At 39.8% G+C, this 20,273-nt stretch overlaps 1 protein-coding gene across 1 annotated transcript; it reads left to right on the top strand.

The window, feature by feature from the left end:
- Positions 1-3,505: 3,505 nt before the first annotated feature.
- Positions 3,506-9,479, top strand: LOC128377516 (interferon-induced protein 44-like). Its single transcript, XM_053337469.1, has 7 exons — positions 3,506-3,539; positions 3,628-3,661; positions 3,761-3,956; positions 5,825-5,971; positions 6,157-6,328; positions 6,518-6,618; positions 9,285-9,479. Exons 1-7 carry the CDS (start codon positions 3,506-3,508, stop codon positions 9,477-9,479), a joined length of 879 nt encoding a protein of 292 aa, XP_053193444.1.
- Positions 9,480-20,273: the final 10,794 nt, after the last annotated feature.

The raw sequence follows: 20,273 nt of genomic DNA, 5'->3' as shown, positions 1-20,273 counted from the left end.
AGGTGTAACTTGTTATATTAGATTACAATGATATAACAATATTATCTCTATGTTGCTCTGTTGTAGATTAGGAAGAAGACAAGTATAGGAGAAACTGATAGTAAAGAGAGAAGAGGAGAAGAGGAGGAGAACAGTGTGGAAAGGCAGAAATAAGGAAGTAAACAACAGAGTGAAGGAGAAAAGAGGAAAAGAGCAGGAGAACAGTGTGGAAAGGCACCTTTTGTGTCATAAATATCAGTTCAGTATTCAGTTGTGAGTAGACACTTACACAGACACTGATCCACTTACATATTTTTTATATGTTTTGACTTGGTAATTATTATTAATTACATCTTGATGATATTTACTAGCTACTGGTCTGGCAGCTGTCTTTGCACATGACTCTTAAATTTGGAAGAGAGATGTTTTTTCTCATGTATTATTCTATATTTGTGTTTTTGACACTGCTGTTCACTACTGACACATGATATTTGTGAGTGCTGACATTTTGATTTATTAACCTTTTGCAGGGGCGCCACCAGGGATTTTGGGCCCCAAAAGATATCACACTGGGTCCCACCATCAAACACAGGCAATGCCGACCATGTGCAGTTTCTGTAACCACACCTCTACCTGTGAAGGCTTCAACTCAGTCCGATACTAACTGTATAATATCTACTGACACTGAGCTGTGATAATATAACACTGTGTAGACATGCAGGAAACATTCTGCATACAGATAAAGTGTTTGTTTAATTATAAATTAAATATTCTATTAAAATCCATGAATGATATGTTAATAAAAAAAAAAAACTAATGTTCTAATATTTTTTCAGGGCCCCTGTCAGTCACAGGCCCTCAGAATTGTGCGGACTTTTTGCCCCCTAATGGAGCCTTTGACCTTTTGTGTAATAAAAGCTGGTTAAAATACATGGAAAAAGTACTTTTTTTATTTCATAATGATAAAATTTAATGATTTTTCACAGCTGCATTGAAAATGTCCCCGATTTTCATTTCAGAAATCTGGTCACCTTATGTAAGTTGCCATATTGCAGTGAGTTTTTGTTCCGGGCTACGTTGATGATCTTGACTGTGTCAGAGAAACAGAGGAGTCGGATCACAATGGCGCGGGGTCTAGCACTGTCTGCTGGACGTTGTAACAGAGATCTGTGAGCACGCTCCACTTCGAAAGTTTCCCCATCCATATCGAGTATCTTGGGTAGCCATTCTTGTATGAATGCCACTGTGTCCTTCCCCTCCACTCCTTGTGGAAAGCCGACCAGCCTCAGGTTTTTTCAGCAGGCTCTGTTTTCTTCGTCGTCCAGTTGTTCCCTCAGCTCTCTCAATTCACCCTCCATGTTTTTCCTGTAGTCATTCAGCTCAAGCTGCAAGGCAGTCAGGGAGTCATCAAACTCACACTGTTTTCCCTCAACGCACTTGACTCGGTTCCCAATGACTTCGTTTTCACTGACGATTTTCTTCATCTTTTCAGAAAGTTTAGTCAAATGTCTGTCAATCATGGACTCAATCCTTTGTATCCCCTTTTCCATCTTGGATATGAACCATTGTGGGGGTTTGTCAGCTAGCCCACCGCCGTTGCCGCTAGCAGTCGGTGTGGGAACTAGCCGGTTTTTATCTTCCCTCGTTGTTGTTTGCTTTTTTGGTGGCATGGTCTCACTTTCAGTGTATTCACTTGTAGAAGCAAGGATAGTGTCAAGTTATTTCACTAAAGAATCGGTAGAAGGCTAATTTCAGCAAGCTAGTGAGCGGAGGTCAGCACCATGCGTCTGCTCCCTACGCCTCCATAACCTGAGAGATGAATGTCACTTCTGTTCTACTTTCAAAGTATGAGTTATCATACGCTGTATGCAATATGCAAGCACTGCAAAAAGTTTTCCCCATATAGATAGATATTTCATAGATAGATAATTTTGGTATAATGGAAATGACCATAAATACCAAAATTATATACAACCACAAATATCAAAAACTGAATTATAAAGAACAGAAACAATTCTAGAATATAAATATAAATAAAATAAAGAATCAAATTATCACAAATGATAAGATATTGCTAATAAAAAAAACACAAAAATAAAAGTAAATTGCACAAATCCTATATCACACACAAGTAGTATGACATAAATTGTGTGATAATTTGGTAGTGTGACTCATGTGCATCATTATGCTCCTGCGCTAGATTCCTCCGCTTTTCCTACCTCAGGCTTTCAGTGTAGAGACCTGACATTTAGATCTGCAACAGATCAATTCAGAATATGGTCAAAACTTCCTGATGAAAACGAAAATGAATGTGCAGTTTGTGGTCTGAAGAGGAAGAGGTGAACGTGTCTTCTGTCATGTGTGAGACGGTGAGAATCATTTGACACGTTAACCACTGTACTGACATTACAGGAAACTATATGAGTTACTGTTAAGTCAGAGGCTCACTTTCAGTCTTTACTACATTCAAGCACAGGTACGAACTTTCAATCAGTCTTATCAGATTTATAAATAATTGTGTCATGTTATTGTTAAAATGTTTTATGTTTGTTTTAAATATCAGTATTGGTCATACTGTTGAATGGCAGGACAAAAAATATGAAAATTGTAGGAACATGACAATTTTTTTTTTAAGATTTATAATTTTGAGATTTTTAGTCTTTTTGGTGTGATTTACTTGTTTTTGATCATTTCTATTCTCTAATTAATATGTTTCTGATCATAAATCCTTTTGATGTGTTTTGTTCACTGTCACAGTATGACAATTAAAAACATTCAGCACATTTTGTACGTTGAATAAGTTTATTAATTTGTACCATAATTGTCAGTGGTTTCAATCAACAGTCTTATTTTTTTAATCATGTGGCATTGTGCATCTCATTTGCACTGAGAATTACACTAAAACATTTTCAATTTTGGTGTAATTTTTTTTAACTTACTTTTTTTTTTTACCTGTCACATTCTGCCAGGGCTATTTGTTTGTATTGGTTTAGTTCCTGTAAAACAATTGATTTATTTTTGGGCTTTTTTGCCTTTATTTGACAGTGTGTGAGGTAGAGGCTGACAGGAAACAGGGAGAGAGAGGGAGGGGAATGACCTGCAGCATTGGTCCCTTGCCGGAATCAAACCAGGGACGCTGCCTTTATGGCATGCTACCAAGGCACATTAGGTCCCGTTTTATTTTGAAATATTTTCACTTTGTTTGTTTCTGTTATCTTTACTTCCTGTGTTTTTCCATCTTGCTTGATTAGCCCATGTGTCAGACCTGTCTTGTTTCACTCACCTATGTCCAATTTGTAATTATCCCTTGAGTATTTATGTTCAGTTTTCAGTTCAGTCTTTGTTGAGTCATCTTGTCCAGTTTGTCCTTGTCCGTTCTGCCCTGTTCCACCTCCTTAGTTCTTTGTTGTCTCAGTGCTTCTGCTCTTTTTTCGTTGCCTATGCATTCTCAATAAATACCTTTTGTCAGTCCTGCTTTGCGCTCTGCATTTGGATCCACCTGCTCCCCTACTGCGACTCTCCAGCTATGGGAGGAAAAAAGTCAAAACATCCAGAGCCACGTAAGACTGTTTTTGAAATTTAAAGAAAATTGCTCATTGCTGCATGATGAGTGAATTTCTTCATGTCATGTATTTCTGTTCATTTCAGTTCCTGACAAACCATGGAGAGAAATAAACTGGAAGTGAGTGTTTCTGCACAAACTGCACAAATTAATCATGTTAAAATGAACTTTAGTCTATACTCTGATCTCATCTAACATAAAGTCTCCTTTTCTGAGCAGTGACAAACAGAGGGATCTGCAGTATGTGAAGAAGTACAAGCCTCACATTGAAGATCGGCAGCTCAGGATTCTTCTTCATGGACTGAGTGGCGCTGGAAAGTCCAGTTTCATCAACTCTGTTAAAAGTGTCTTAGAAGGCAGAATTTGTGCAGTGGCCTTGGTGGATAATAACTTTCAGAACTGTTTCACCAAAAAGGTATGAGGCATATTTGATCTGACAAAGTAAAAAAAAAAAACTCCCCAAATTTAGTGTCATAAAAACTTGATGAAAACTCAGCTGAGCCTCTTGGCTCCTTATTGTAACACTGATAATAAGATTTTCATTATTTAATTTCTCAAACCGTTCATTTGATCGACTCCACACTTGGCAGGTGGATTGCTAGGGGGAGGAAAGCAGCACAATTTAATATTAATCACCTTAAACTCTGAATGAACAAGTGACCAGTCACTCTGCTCTGCAGCTCTGTGATTGCATGTCATGATCAGAGCTTTATGTCCCTGCCATGAGAGAGATGAGGGGATGTTAACCATAAGTTGAGCTTTCTTGTGGGTTTTCCTGACTCATTTTTAAAAAGACGACAGAATGGGAGGGCAATCGTGCAAGCAATCTGTCTGGATTGAGGCCAATTGATTTATTAAATCCTTATTGCTTTAGTTAATGTTTGTCAATTGATACATATACTTTATGTGCTTCTTGAGAAATAGCAGACAACCAACTTGTTTTGAATGGGCACTGTACTAGTCATGATTAAAGTCAGAAAACTGTGCATCATATGCAAAAAAAGACAATTCAGCAATGCAGCTATTATTCAGAAAAGTGAGTTTTAAAAATATGTGGCAGTGCCAACATTACTGCAAATAAAATGTTAAAGGCCAACAGGAAATTCTAAATGCAGTTCATAAAATGAACATTGTGAACTGTTATAAAGCATAAAATTAGACATCACCTGCAGACGCACAGGAAGTTGTACAACAAGTGCTATTCTGCTGCTTCTGCATCTGTGGTAAAGATCTGGTCAAGTTTAAGCAACTACATCAGTATCTACTACTCCATTTTAAAAGAAAGAGAAACCAACTTTGAGTTCATACAAGAAGTTGTGTAAACCACAGTGTAAAAGTCACACGCTTCATATATCCATCCACACACGCTGACTTTGTGGTAAAGAACTTGCAGGTGAGCACAAGCAGTGGACTATCTGGAGGCCACTTGTCAAAAAATATTTTGATTCTTGAACAAATTCAAGTTGTCAAATCATGCCAAGGTTCCTAATTAGTGCTGTCATTTTTGTTCAGGGCAGACTTAAAGTGATGGTTCGGCGTAATTTCGACCTAGTGTCATAGGCACCATAAGGTCTATCTAATTAGTGCCTCAGCCCTTTTTTTCATTTGGTTGGAAAACAGTGGAGTTAGAGCCATCAGCTGAATGGCTTAGTACAGGTGCTATTGGGACCACTAGTGTATCTTGTAAAGTACCCCACTAATAATGCCTGGATTATTATCAAACACATCAAGTACACCAGGAGTTTATTAAAATAACACTTACCTGATGGCTTTTACTCTGCTGCTACTGCTAAAGCTGTAAACATTGAAATATCCTAAACATAACATGTTAATGTTTTTTACTTGCTTGCTCCTTACTAAATCACTCACTGTCAGTAGTACTTCCACAGCTTTCCTCATTTCATTATGGCAGATACATACAAGTGTTGAATGATGAACTCAGTAGACCTGCTGTAGCTGTAGTCTGTGTTTTACTGTCTGACATTAATGATGAAAGTTATATAGTGAAGCAGGCATATTTCAGCAGCCTTCGAGTGGCGGGTGCTAATTTTAAAGCCTGATAAATGTGTTTCTGTTGATCTATTTCTGGGAGTGGGACCTGAGTCCGAGAGCTAGTGAAGTCTTTTTTTAGTCTGGTACAATTTTCACGGAACACATCTGGCCCAATGTGTTGGGAAAACTTAACTACTCTAATACTGTTTACTATGGTAGCTTTGTATTGATGTATCAATTGTTTCTCTAATTATCACAATAACTGCTCTTTTCTCTGTTTGTGGCTGACAGTACACAACCTACAAGTTCGAAAAGAGAAACCGAAGCACCTGTTACCCTTTTGTCTTCAATGACATCATGGGCCTGTCCAAAGACAAAGGTGTCCTAGTGGACGACATCAAACTGGCTTTGATGGGACGTGTGAGGGATGGTTACAGGGTAGTTACTGCAAACATTTATTAGTAAAATTAAGATTTTGAATTGCAGTACCAGTCAAAAGTTCAGACACACTTTCTCATTCAAGTAAATGGAAAAGTGCCCAAACTTTTGTCTGGTACTGTATATATTTATTATATTTGATTATACATATTGCAGCTGTTTCAGTGATTTTCACTTTTTTTCAGTTCAATCCTGAGCGTAACTTGTCAGAAGGCGACCAATACTACAACACAGAAGTAAATCCCAACGATGAAGTGCATGTCCTGGTTTGTGTCATTCCTGCTGACAAAGTAAGTCTAATAAATGGAGAAGTTACAAGGAAGATTTTGGAAATCAGGAAAGCAGCCACTGAACTGGGTGAGAGCACAAATCAATGTGGTTGTTTTCTACATATATAATGCTTGAAAAACATTTGGAAGTAAACTTTTAACACTCACCTCCTGTATGTTTTAATTCAAATTCCTTCATCACAGAGAACAGCAGCTGTAGTCAGTTTAAATTTGTCAGTTTTGGGACTCATTAGTTTTCTGTCTGTTGTCTTGGTAGATATTCCTCAAGTCGCCGTTATCACCAGAATTGATCAGGCCTGTCCTGAGATCAAAGATGATTTAAAGAACGTCTACAAGTCTGTCTACCTGAAGGAGAAGGTACATTAAGTTCCTTTTTTAACAATTTTGTTACTGGTAGCTCACCGAAATTACAATTACACGTGGGGCGGGGGGGCAGGGCATGGGTGGCACACTTGGCACGCACCTCACCAAGTGAGCAACAGCTTCCAATGAACTAATGAGGAGGTGAAACATATATGTTCAGAGAGAAGAGAGAAGTACGATGTAATTAAACAGAGAGAAAAAGCCTGAATTACAATTTAAAGGGTTACTGTTCTTTTTAACAATGAATAGTTTAGATTTTACTTTTTTTTTTAAGTGAGCAGTGGCAGTAATGATAAACAATTATCAACAATACAAGAATATACTACAACTATATGCGCAAATCTCTGAATTACTTAGAGGGTGTGGCCAAGGAAGGTGTTTAAGACGTGCTCCGGTGAATTCAACAGCCTACAAAATCTGATAGAGCTGTAAACAGTGCCTTTATGCAGATTTTCAGCATCTCTAACTGAATATAAGAACATGCTGCTTATGAAGTAGTGAAAACACATCTGCGTATGATGAGGGCTGTACGGTGCTAAACTTTGGGACCCAGCAGTCTGAACAGAAAGCTCCTCACTATTAAAGCTTCTTCATCTAACAGTTTAACATTTAAACAAAGGCACGCCGTTGTGAAGAAAAACACATGAATGGGACTTTACGTATTACACTCACTGAATCCACCTTTGCTTCATCAGCCATTTCTAATCATCTGAAAATCTGCAGTAATCATCAAATCTCAGACTTCACTGAACCAGCTTCGTAGGACGTTAACCCTCAAGTTACCTCGATAAGAGAAAATCTAGCTTCGTAGTACAGGCCTCTGGTCTGGAGCAGGCTAGCCGCACAGAATAAATCTCCATGGTAATTTTGCTTTTGTGCAACAGAGTCCCGGCTTAATTCAGCCAGGATAACCACTAGGGATGCAACGGTACAGTTTTCCCACGGTTCGATACGTATCACGGTTTTGGGGCTACGATAACGATACGATTTCGATATTTTAATATTAAACTACTCAGACTAGCAAAGGCAATATTACAATGTAAAAATAATTAAAAGTAGCACAGATATAATCAAACCACAAACTTTTATTTAAAACAGTGATCAGATCAAAGTAAACAGCAAACATAAACCCACACAAATTAAATATTAAGTTAAGTACTAAAAACTACAACTAAAAATACAATTAAATGTAAACATAACAAATTGTAGCATCCATTCAAAATACTTGAACAAACCTGCACACTCCAAGGCAGTACTTGCCTTGGCCTCTTGTTCTGAATACTATAAAATGTGAACATTACAACAGTGTAAAGTGCAGCATCCAAAAATAACTGAGCAAGATGACTCAAAAACAGTATTTCCTTGACCCGTTATGAAAAATATAAAACGTTAACAACAAGGTAAAGTGCGGGCTTAATACAATCTGCTCACTGAAAAACAGTGCTTGACCCAGTATGAATAATATGTAAACAACACAACGTGACGCCGACGTGCTCCGTGCTCTTCCAATTGAAACAGACGGGTGATGGCGGCGTAGGTAACAGGTAACATGTTGGTTGTGTTACCTGTTGCGTATCCGACGCTTGCAAAGCAATGCTTGCACACAGTAGTCTGTTTGTTGACATTTCTTTTTCCGTCTGCATCGTAGTCAACGGCGTCTCTTTCACTCGCCATTGTTGCTGCTGCACTTCTCAAGATCAGTGCCAGGCGCTGGTCATGCCGCCTCAGAGCCAATCAGAACGTCCCTGAATAATCCCCAAGGAGCCAATCAGCACTGAGCCTGCTTTGGCCTGAACAATGTGCTGCTCTCAGTCATTGCTCCCAAGGGGATCACACAGCATGCGCGGCCGCATAATGTTTTGAATTTTTTTTTGCCATTTTAACGTACCGAAAATACCGTTCGATACTGTTGTGTATTGACCCGAACAGGGCGTACCGAACGGTTCGGTAAAATACCGAATATCGTTGCATCCCTAATAACCACAAAAATCCCAGCTTAATCCGCTATCTAGGTTATGTGCAACAGCCCTCTGATCTACTAACAAGTATTGTGTGTGTGTGTGTGTGTGTGTGTGTGTGTGTGTGTGTGTGTGTGTCCAAAGCCTGATGCATCTTATTCCTCTCTGCTGTACACCTCAGTTGTTGTTCAAAGTCTTAACACGTCAACGAGCCACATTACTGACATGTTTTATTTTTATTTGAAGACAATGATGACTCTAGTTTGTCTCGAGAGAGTAGTTTTCTTGTAAGACAGACACCACTAACCGCAGGAACAGTTTTGTTTACAGCTTCACTGGTTTGTTGTACTACTACATTTAACAACCTGCACATTTTCACTCTCAGGAAAGATGTTCCTTATATGGTTGATGCTACTGAGCATGTGCAAGAATGCACACGATCTTGACTTTGTGCTACAACTTCAGTAAACTATTTTAAGAGTTTGTGGATAACAACAAAAGGTCTACAGCATAGAGAAATAAGATATATCAGGCTTTGGATGAAAATACCTGAGATCATTAATCACCAGCCACATTTTTTTAAATGTCTGGTCAAAATCTTCTGTGTTTAATAAGGTCCATATTAGTCCAGTGAGCACAAGAGCCCTGGTTTACCTTTTTTTTTTTTTTTATTAATGTGCTGTCTTTTTTTCCTTAACATAGTTGGAGCAGTTCAGTGCAGATGTGGGCATCCCAATGAACTGCATCTTCCCCGTGAAAAACTACTCTAAAGAAATCAACCTGAATGATGACGTTGACTCACTGATCCTGAACACGCTGAGACACATCATCGACTTCGGAGATGAATTCTTCAACCACAAAATGAGTCAGTCTGAAGGTTCATACAGATATGATTGAGGACAGTATAAAAAAAGGCTGCATGTCATGACAATTGTGGTATCCAGCAAGATTTGAAACTGAATCTTCTATTATTTTGCTACTTGTATACAGTTTCAAACACTGTATTTGGACTCTTATGTAATACATTATAGTCTTTATGATAAATTAAGACTGATCGGTCATGTTGTTTTGCCTGAACATTGTTGAAACTGACTGTTTCCAAAGATATGAAATATCTGACTAAATTTGAAGGAAATGTGTCAAATGTACATTTTAGATAAGTATGAGCAAAAAGGTGTGCGTGGTTTGGGTTCTCCTGTTTTTGTTTTGCATTTTTTAACAAACTCCACCAAGGGTGCTGCTTTTTTTCTGGGACAGCTTCAGAGCAGATTGAGCCAGGATTTTCCAGTTATCCTGGCTGAATTTAGCTAAGACCCAGTTGCATAAAAGCAAGGTCACATAATTACCATGGAGTTTTATTCTGTGTTGTTATCTAACAGCCAGGCTTAATTTTTTCTGTCTCACTTGTTCAGTCAGTGGTCACTCCAGTTGTAAATGTTTTAGAGTAATTTCATGGTCTTCTGCATGTATTGTCTAATGTTTAGTAGCCTGCATTAAAATACCACAGATGCAGTCATTCAGTTAAGTAAGCCAACTGTTATTTTAATCGTAGCTAATGTTATCATTTTTATAATTGTTTGTTTGATAGTTATTACGGTTAGGCTTACTATTATGTTGTCTTTAGAAAGACTGCAGTTCATATTGCTGTCAGAAATTTGATGAATGTGTATTATTGCAGTTTGAGATGATCAGAAATGGTTGAAGTTGCAAAAGTGGTTTCAGTGATGTCAGTAACAAGTCTCATGCACATGTTTGTTTCTTCACAAAGAAGAGCCCTTGTTTGGACGATGTGAGATTTCTGTGCAGACTGCCACTTCTCAAGGGGAAGTAGAAAATAGACATTGACTGTAACAACTTGCTTCAGCAAAGCTCTGCTCTTTGTGTGGTTGCAAGATGCCTTGAAAGACATATTGGCAGTCACGCGTTAACCAGCTTTTCCTCAGCTGTCCAACACACCTCTACAAGTTAACACCTCTGTTAAGTTGCCATTAAAGTCTTGTCATTCATTTCTGTCCTCCTTTCTCTCAGATATTTTTGTCCTGCTCAGGAAGTAGTGACATAATTGCACAGCTTTTAATTCCTACATAGTAAACGTATAAAATTATCAGGGCAGCCCTGAAGAGCCTGAAAGCAGCCCTGGAGATTAGATAATATGGGCCAAACATGGGCTCCAGTACTGACCAGAGTGAATAGGATAAATCAGCCCAAAACTTCAGTAGTCTGAGCACAGCTTGAGCAAGCAGCAAAGCAAATACTTCAATCATCAATCATCCACATCCTATTAGCCTAACTAACATGCTAACAATGTGTGAGACAAGCATTAACTTATTTAAGTGAAAACAATTAATATCAACATTGTTTTCTGCTTCATTAAAAATATGTTCCACATTTTTTGAGGTGGTTAGCATGTTTAGATGATCTGCAGCAAAACAGTTCAGAAAGATAAAACTTCTTGATGAAGATGAAACTGAATTAGCAGTTTGTGGTCTGAAGAGGATGAGCTGTACGTGACTTCTGTCATGTGAGAGTGGGAGGATAGCGGCAAAGAAAAACTCCCCTTTTACAGGTAGAAACCTAAATCAGAACCGGGCCCAAGGTGAGAGAGAAAGAGAAATACACTAAATAATAATAATAATAATAATAATAATAATAATACAAGTCAGGATGTCAGGCTCAACTTGAATTAAAAGCCAATGAGCAGAGATGGGTCTTCAGCAGTGACTTAAAGGTTTTTCAGGTCTCAGCAGTTCTTATATGAATTGGAAAGCTGTTCCAGAGATTTGGGATTCACTGCAGAGGCTTGGTCCCATCTAGTTTTGAGGGTGGATCTCAGAACATCCAAGAGCATCTGGTTGATCGACCCTCGGTGCACTAACTAGAGAAGTTCTGCTAGATAAAGTGGTGTTTAGGGATCATGCTTCCTTTTACCAGTTAAAAGACAAGCAGCTGAATTTTGAGCTAACTGCAGACAACAAAAAGAAATATGATCCACAACCACATACAGAGAACTACGTTTATACAATTATAGAAGCATGAATAATTCTCTCAAAATCATGGGGTGATAGATAAGACTTTCAGCCAAGGTAAAGGCCTAACTGAAAAAATCTAATTTTTTGACAATTTAATTAATGTTTATCAAATTTAACCATCACATCACACAATGCTCTTTAAAAAATCTCTGATGTAAGAACTTAAAGGGCCCAGAGTACCATCATAGTCATCAAACAGGTCAGGTCCTTACATAACAATCTGTCTTATTTTCAATGAGATTGAAAACAATGTAAATCCATTCAAGTTTTGACATCTTCTAAACAGCACAGCGAAGGCTGCATTGAATCTTTACTTTTTGTTTTTATAGGCAGATAGACAGAGCTGGACAGTAACGGAGTACATTTACTTGAGTACAGTACTTAAAGGTTGAATATGTAGAATATTTATTAAAAGCTATATTTTTTTAAAATAATACAGCCACGGGGCGTTTTGAGGGGTACAGAATGAAAGTATTGCTTTTTCATAAAAAAAAAAAAAAAAATTTAGTCTGAATGAATATTTAAAAAAAAATTTGACGGGTTCGACAATGACGTTCTGACATGTTCTGTGTACACTGTACCAGCCAATTAGCGGCCGGATGTGCGGGTTGCCAGGGTTGTCTGTTGTTCCAGTGCAGTTACTGTAGGCTGGCACTGGGTGAAATGGAGTTGTAAACAAGCCGAGCCGTGTTGGACTTACTAAAACCAGCGTGTTTTGCTCTCAAGTACAACTTTTCATCACAAAACTTCGAAGGTAAGACAGAATATCTGTTAGTCGCTGTAAATAAATGGTTGTTTAACTTTGTATTCTTTGGCTGCTGGTTCACTGAGTTTTTGTCTTAACGCAATAATAGTGGTAGTGTTGAACTTGCCAGGGTCTTAGCTTTCATGTGAGATGCTATGTTTGTGTACCATGAAGTATCAGAACGGTAGCAATGGAAATGTGGAGACTGGAGAGTGGGTTGACTTTCTGACGCTATTCAGATTTTGATATTTGATCATTAATATGCTTGGTGTTTGAGTTGTGTTTGGTGTGTGTAAAAATGACGTGCTTGTAGCGGAGTTTCTCCTATTTAATTTGATGTGCAATATGACTGTATTGCTACATCATTAGGTGATCATCCCTATGTTCCCCACTTTGTATGTGACCGGGGAACATAGAGATGATCCCATCTACAGTTAGCCAGTTAGCTGAGTTAGCCACCGAGCTAGCAGCCGAAAGCCGCGATCAGGGAACATAGAACCTGGGGAGCATAGGTACGCTCCCCAGGGCTGTGTCTCAATTTGGACCCAACTGCGAGGCTGCATCCTCGAAGGACGCGGCCTTTGCAGCCTTCGAAGGATGCAGCCTTGAGGAACCTCCGAAGGACGCATCAACCGTTGTGAAATGAGACGGTCTCGCCTTCGAGGCATTTCCTGGTTGCGTCACCAGCTGTTCCCGCCCATAAGACGAGAAAGACGTCTCGACCGACACACGGTGAAAAAGCTGACAAAATAACAAGAGAGAAGAAAGGAGAAGAATAAAGGAAAGGAGAAGAAAGAAGGAAAACACACAAGAAAGACAGAAAGAAAGAAGAAGAAAGAAGGAAAACACACAAGAGAAAGAAGAAAACTGACAAGAAAGTAAGTAAGAAAGAAAGAAGAAGATGACGGACATTAAAAAATGTCTCATTTTGTTGTTGACCAACTTTTTAATGGAGGAAGAGGAGAAGCTCCGCCAGCTCTGTCTCCGCCGCCGCCGGCTCCATCTCCGCCGCATTTTATTATATATTATGCAGCTAAGAGGGGACCGAGAGGTAAACCTGTTATTTGAACCCACAGTAATGTTATCATGATGTTATCGTTAGCTGGTTAACAGTTAGGGTAATTAACATACCAATGCAATACCTTAATGCTAGACATATAAACTGTAGATAGGCACATAATGCCATACAACCTGAACAATTCATGAATAGTTAAAGAACCTTGACCATAATTTAATATTATTTTGGCATGAATCAAAACTAGATTGCGAAGCCTAGATAGACTGATAAGTGGATCGATATACAGGTTAAGCGTTATCTATCAAAGCTCTGAATTGAACTAGAATTATCTTGGAATGACTTTACTGGAATTATCTTATTAACCAGAATTATGTAGCTATTGTTTAATTAACATTTTTTCTTCTCCTGTTCTTCCCCTCCTTTCTCAATCCAGACCAGACATCCCTACTGCAGGATCAACCTGGCCGTGCCTGTCCTGGACAGATTCCTTAATAATGGAGACACCAGGCAGGACTTTAGGCTGAGCAGAGAGTCCCTGGCAGTGCTGCTGAACCTTCTCCACCAGGATCGGAGACATGGATGGGGTGCCACAATAGAGACCTTGGTGTTCCTTTTCTGGCTGGCGAGTGGGGCATCATACAGGGTGGTCTCACGGGTGTTTGGGATGCCTCGTTCCACTGTCCACCGCATCGTCCACCGAGTTACTGGGGAGGTGGTGGCCATTCGCCACAAGGTCATCCACCTCCCAAAGACTGCTGAAGACCTGGCGTCAGTAACTCGTGGGTTTGCAGGGCTGGCAGGACACAGAGCCTTTTTAAAGGCTGCTGGAGCGATCGACGGCTGCCATGTCAGGATCAAGCCACCAAGCGGCCCTGATGGTCACTGCTACCTGAACAGGAAAATGTTTGCATCAATTATCCTTCAGGCAGTTTGTGACCATCAGGGCCGCTGTGTGGACGTGTACGTGGGCTGGCCGGGGTCGGTGCACGACTCCAGAGTACTCCGGCACAGCCCACTGTACACACAGGCGGTTTACCCTCCTCCAGGGCACTTCATCCTCGCAGACAGCGGGTACCCGTGCCTCCAGCATCCACTCCCCCTCATCACTCCCTACAAGCGACCACTGCAAGGTGTGGGACCCCAGCGCTTTAATGCCCATCATTCCAGGGCACGCTCTATCATTGAGCGTGCCTTTGGAATGATGAAGACCAGGTTCCGGGCCATCTTCTTTAAAGCGCTGGAGGTGCATCACACCTTTGCGCCTCAGGTACGTCATCACACAACAGGATTCTACTTTACCTTTGAGTAGGCTACTGAAGTGAATCACAATTAATGAATACGTTTTTTACATTGCAGGTCATAACAGCATGTGCCGTCCTGCACAACATTTGCCTGGGGGTGGGTGACATCATGCCCCCAGAGGATGAGCTGCAGGACGCCATGGAGGAGGATGAGGGGGAGAGCGGCCTGGAGGCCGCCAGTGGTGCTCTGTGGTGGGACCAGCTGTCTGCGGAGGTGTCTGCCCTGGAGGAGGTTATCCCTGACCACGACTATCTTTAGTTGGCAAGTAACATCATTTTAAAGCCATTATTCCTATTTAAAGTGTTTTGTAGATAGTTTTGTTTGTTGTAATAACTTTATTTTTGTTATTATATTATATTACAATTCTTGCCTCTTTCTTAAAAATTCTTAGTGACATGGCAGCCGTCGATCAATTCAGGCCTGCAAACCCACTTGATGGACGATGTGGTGGACAGTGGAGACCAGACCCCCAAACACCCTGAATACCAGCCCAGATGATGTCCCACTGACCACAGAAGACAAGGTCTTCATTGTGGCATCCCATCCAGCCCAGCAGCACTGCCAGGGAGTCCTGCTCAGCCTATTACTGTAAATAATTGGGAAATTGTAATAATAAAAATCTGTAAATAGTTCTTTCAGATGTAATTTTGTAAATAGTTCAATGTTTCATGACTTCATAATAAAACAAAATATTTAATCCCTTGTTCTTCCTGAACAGCAGCACTTTCTGCCGTTTGTCAACCTTGTTATAAATTGTACTGAAGTTGTAAATACTAAATGGAATAGACGTGTAACAATGAACAATATTTTTTATTTAATAACATAAAACATCAAACTCTTCAGAATCAAATAATAAATAAAGAAAAATCATAAATAAACATAGTTCATAAATAAAAATCAAATACATCTATATAGATTTATATTTATTTTTCAATAACTTTCTCCAGGAGAGAGAAGAGCCTCTCCATCTCTTCCTCTTCCTCCTCCTCCTCCTCCTCCTCCTCCTCCTCCTCCTCCTCCTCCTCCTCGGCACTTGGCCCTGGTGTGTCCTCACGGATGGAGGCAATGAGGACAGGGGGGCAATAGATGGCCTCTGCCCCAGTACCTCATCCATGAGGACAAACCACAGCCAAGTGCCAGCAGTGGACTTGCCGCTGGTCCCCTCTCCTGTCCCTGGATATTTACAATCCTAAGGCAGTGGAAATCAATCATGTCAGCAATTTTCAGCAAAAGTATTTAGTAACAACAAACCTGTAGGCTACCTACTTTATATTTTCTTTTTAAATTGTCCCATTTTTTTTGGCCTGGTGGGGCTGGACCTTCCCCTCCAGGCCAATCTTTTGTAGTATTGCTCTAAACACAGAGGGAGCGCCGCACAAAGTATCTTGGGATATGGGAGGCCGCGAAGGATAGTAGCGATGCATCCTCGAAAAAGAGGGAAAAGAAGGCCGCATTTCAAGGCTGCATTTGAAGGACTCTTCGAATTGGGACAGCCTTCGCGCGGCGTTGTGACATAATCGGCCTCTAAATGCGTACTTCGAGGATGCAGCCTCGCAATTTGGACCAAATTGGGACACAGCCCAGGTTTAACTGCTACTCCCACTGGCATTACAATGTAATGTACCTCAGTGGTTTCAAGTCAGTTACAGCGAGGGTATGTTCGCTTCCTGTTTTCAAAATAAAAGCACCAACTCTATCGTTATGGTTTTCCTAATAATAAAAGGCAACGGGTGTTTTATTTTGTGAAAATGACCGGAAGTGCGTTACTCACTACGGCTAACTTGAGTGGCTCCGAATTCGCAGGAACAAAACTTTAAGCAGATGTTATTTGGACAAATTAGCGTCACATTGTGGGCTACTTTCTCGCCTAAAAAGGCGAGACATGTGGATAAAGTGGTATATTTGCAACAAAACAGTTCACAAAAAGACAAAACCTACTGATGAAAAAAAAAATAAAGTGCAGTTTGTGGTCTGAGGAGGAGGAGGTGAACGTGTCGTCTGTCATGTGTGAGACGGGGGGGATAATTTAACATGTTAACCACTGTACTGACATTACAGGAAACTACGTGACTAACTGTTCTTAGTCTGAAGCTCACTTTCAGTCTTTCACTTTGTACCAGAAAACACAGATATGAACTTTTCACATTTATCATTAAATGTGTGATAGTTGTTTGTTTTAAGTATCAGTATCATCTTATTGTTGAATAGAAAGACAAAACATAATTGTGGGAACATAACAAAATTAGGTGTATTTTACTTTAGTTGAATTTACTTTATAATTCATGTATGCTTGTTTTTTAATGTCTTTAATACATTTACTAAATTGTACCATACATTTCAATGGTTTTAATCAATGTTTGCCATTGGGGTTTGCCTTTATTGTACAGTTTGTGACAGAGAGGCTGACAGGAAACAAGGGAAGAGAGAAAAAAAAAAAAGAAAAAAAAAAGTGTGACATGCAACAGGAGGTCCTTTGCCAGACTTGAACCAGGGATGTAAATAATAATAGAATAAAGCGTTGTTGTTGTTGTTGTTGTTGTTGTTGTTATTTCACCAATTGATTTGCTGAGTCAAGTAATGATTGGCTATCACCTGACATTCAGATGTATGACATGGATGTGGGAACACATCTATTGTTTTTCCAACCCAGTTCAGATTAAACCCTGCAAACCGCAGCATGACGCAACCTTTGATGTAACAAACTGAAAATGCATTGGGTCTGTTCAAACTGTGCTGTAGGAGTACAGAAGGGAAACGAGCAAATCCAAAAGCAGCCACAGTTTTCACAGTGGGACTGTTTATAAGTCCATTTATTAAGATTTCATATTTTTACAGACGAGAAAGTAACGTACATTCCCAATACGTGGTCAGTTTATCAAAATAACACCTTTTTGTAAATCTGCTGCAACATTTTCAGACATGTGAAAAGCCAGCTGGTCATCTCGGCTGTTAGCAGCTTCTGATCCGATATCTGAGTGATAAAATGATCCAATGAACTGATCTGTGGAGTTCTTTGATTTAATGCTAGCCTTAATACAGGGATGCCAAACATAAGCCTGTGGGCCAGACTATCCGGCCAACTGGATAACTTTGCAAAGTATGAAAATTACAAAAAGTAATTCCAGTTTCCCCCCCTCCCCCCCCTGGGTACTGTGGCCCATGTTCAAAACACTGGAGAGAGCTGTTACTCCTCACCCCCTCCCTGCCAGAGTCTACTTCACGCGGTTTGCCAGTTGATGGACGTGATCCTGCATATCCTCCGCCGTATCAGCGGGTGCAGCTGAGTGCTGTATGACGCTGTAACCGTCTCCATGTTTCAAAGGCATCTCCTATACATACCCTAGTTTTGTTTCTCAAATTGTCACGACGTATTTGAGAGTCATAATGAGTTTTTTTGGTTTTGTAACATCAGACATTATCTGCAGTGTTCCTAGCTGCAGCTCAGTGGCACCTGGCAACCTGGCTGCTGAAACGCTACTGACTTGGTGATTGGTAGATAGGTGGTGGGTGGCGCATCAGGCCAAAACACAGAATGACAACAAACACTACTTGAGGGCTGCAACTGAGCTTTTCAATTGTGAATATTCTGGCTGGACTACTACTGTCAGTAATATCAGTGTTTGAAATTAACATGATTCCTTAATGTCTGGTGACATTTAGGGCCATTTTATGATTACTTGGAATATATGTTACGTACAGCTACTTTAAATTAGTGCTTTATTCTTGGGTATAATATAATAGGACACAGGTGACCCTCCAATGGACATAAAAATGCCTCTTAGGGAATTGTACTTTGAAAACCGTAAATGTCTTTGACCCGTATATTTGATTATACATCTTGCAGCTGTCATGATTTAAGTTGATTTAACTTTGTTTTACAGTTCAATCCTGAACGTAGCTTGTCAGAAGGCGACCAATACTGCAACACAACAGTAAATCATGATGAAGTGCATGTCCTGGTTTGTGTCATTCCTGCTGACACATACCATGTGAGACATGAAATTATTAAGAAGATTCATGAGGAGAGCAGCTAGTGAACTAGGTGAGAGCACAATTCAATGTGGTTGTTATTTTCTACATAACATCTTAATGTGGAACCAGTGCTTTAAGTGGAATAAAATAAGTTATGAGTCAGGCAGTCAGTATCAGCCGATTATACATTGTAACAGGTGGAGGTAGAACCCAGTAGCAGCACAAAGACACCACTGGGAGCATTGGTAAAGATTGTTCGTATTCGAGGCAGGAGAATACCAGGCAGCCGCAGGGACAGGCAGACGGAAACCTGGAGGTGTAGAGACAGAACTTGTGGAAGAAGGCTGAGGTATTTACCAGGGCAGAGACAAGGTAGGAAGGTCAGGGGCAGGCAGAGTCAGCAACAGGAGATCAGTCCAAAAACAAGCATCAGGGACGAAGAACAATCTAGCAATGTGTGAGTGAGCAGGACAGGCTTATAAAATGGCTTGATTACAGATGAGTTGCAGCTGAGTGCCCAGGTGAACAGAGTTGGCTGATGAGGTGGGTGTGGCTGACTGGCAGAGTGAAGCAGAGGTGGGGTGAATGGAAATTTACCAGCAGGTAATGAGAACTGACTGTGACATACATTTAGAATTTCTAAATTAAACAAAAGGTATGAAGACAATGCCAATTTTCACAAAAGTAATTTATTAAACAAACTACTTCCATCATGAATCATGAACGCCACAATTCAAACATAAATTTGAGGAACTTGAATCAAACTTGTAACTTTTACCTCTTGTACATATTCTAGTCATCATCTTTGATTTCTTTAAATATACATGGTATAAATAGTGTTTATTAAATGTTGCACTTTTTGTATATATTTGTATATATTTTAAAAACTGTCTTGTGCAAACGGTGCAGAGACAACTAAACACCTGAAAACAAAAAAATATAAGTGAGCATTAAGTTTAATTCAGTTTGACAAAAACAAAGTCCACCTGCAAACTTTATTTTTGGTAGCAACAGTTGTTGCTATAGTAAGAGACACTCTGATATGGAGAGGACAGGAAAGGGTACTGTCAGCTTGTGTGAAGTTCCGGTCCGCCATAAAAAGTCCTGGTACACCAGGGGTTAAAATCTAGAAGTGGCAGTACTGTATACCGGTTTGTACCGGCCCACTTAAAGCACTGTGTGGAACCAAACATGTTTAAACACTCGTCTTCAATTTTGTGACTCATCAGTTTTCCCTCTGTTGTCTTTGCAGGGATTCCTCAAGTCGCAATCATCACCAAAATTGATAAGGCCTGTCCTGAGATCAAAGAAGATTTAAAGAATGTCTATAAGTCCGCCTTCTTGAAGGAACAGGTACATTATTGTCAACAGACCTCATGTTTGGATCCAAACCAACAATGAATGGACCTACTAATGAATATTGTGTGTGTATCCAAAACCTGATGTACCACAAAAAACAGTGTATAAGTCACAGTTTATTTTGGGGGGAAGTTGTCTAAGTTGGGAAAAACACTTTTTTATAACAGACTGGTTTATTTGAGTGCACCAGTATATTAATTTATAAACACATATGTTACTCGAAGACATTCTCAATTTACTTTTATTTGAAACACAATAAAACATAT

Source organism: Scomber japonicus, chromosome 17 (genome assembly GCF_027409825.1).
Source record: "Scomber japonicus isolate fScoJap1 chromosome 17, fScoJap1.pri, whole genome shotgun sequence".
NCBI lineage: Eukaryota > Metazoa > Chordata > Actinopteri > Scombriformes > Scombridae > Scomber > Scomber japonicus.
Note: the sequence above shows the minus strand (reverse complement) of the source record. Positions and strands in the feature narration are given on the sequence as shown.

Bases quoted from the DNA above. Each gene is read 5' to 3' on its own strand.
- LOC128377516 (XM_053337469.1), top strand. From the start codon at position 3,506: ATGGGAGGAAAAAAGTCAAAACATCCAGAGCCAC. The intron at 3,540-3,627 runs GTAAGACTGTTT...TGTTCATTTCAG, and splicing joins GTCAAAACATCCAGAGCCAC to TTCCTGACAAACCATGGAGA. The intron at 6,619-9,284 runs GTACATTAAGTT...TCCTTAACATAG, and splicing joins CTGTCTACCTGAAGGAGAAG to TTGGAGCAGTTCAGTGCAGA.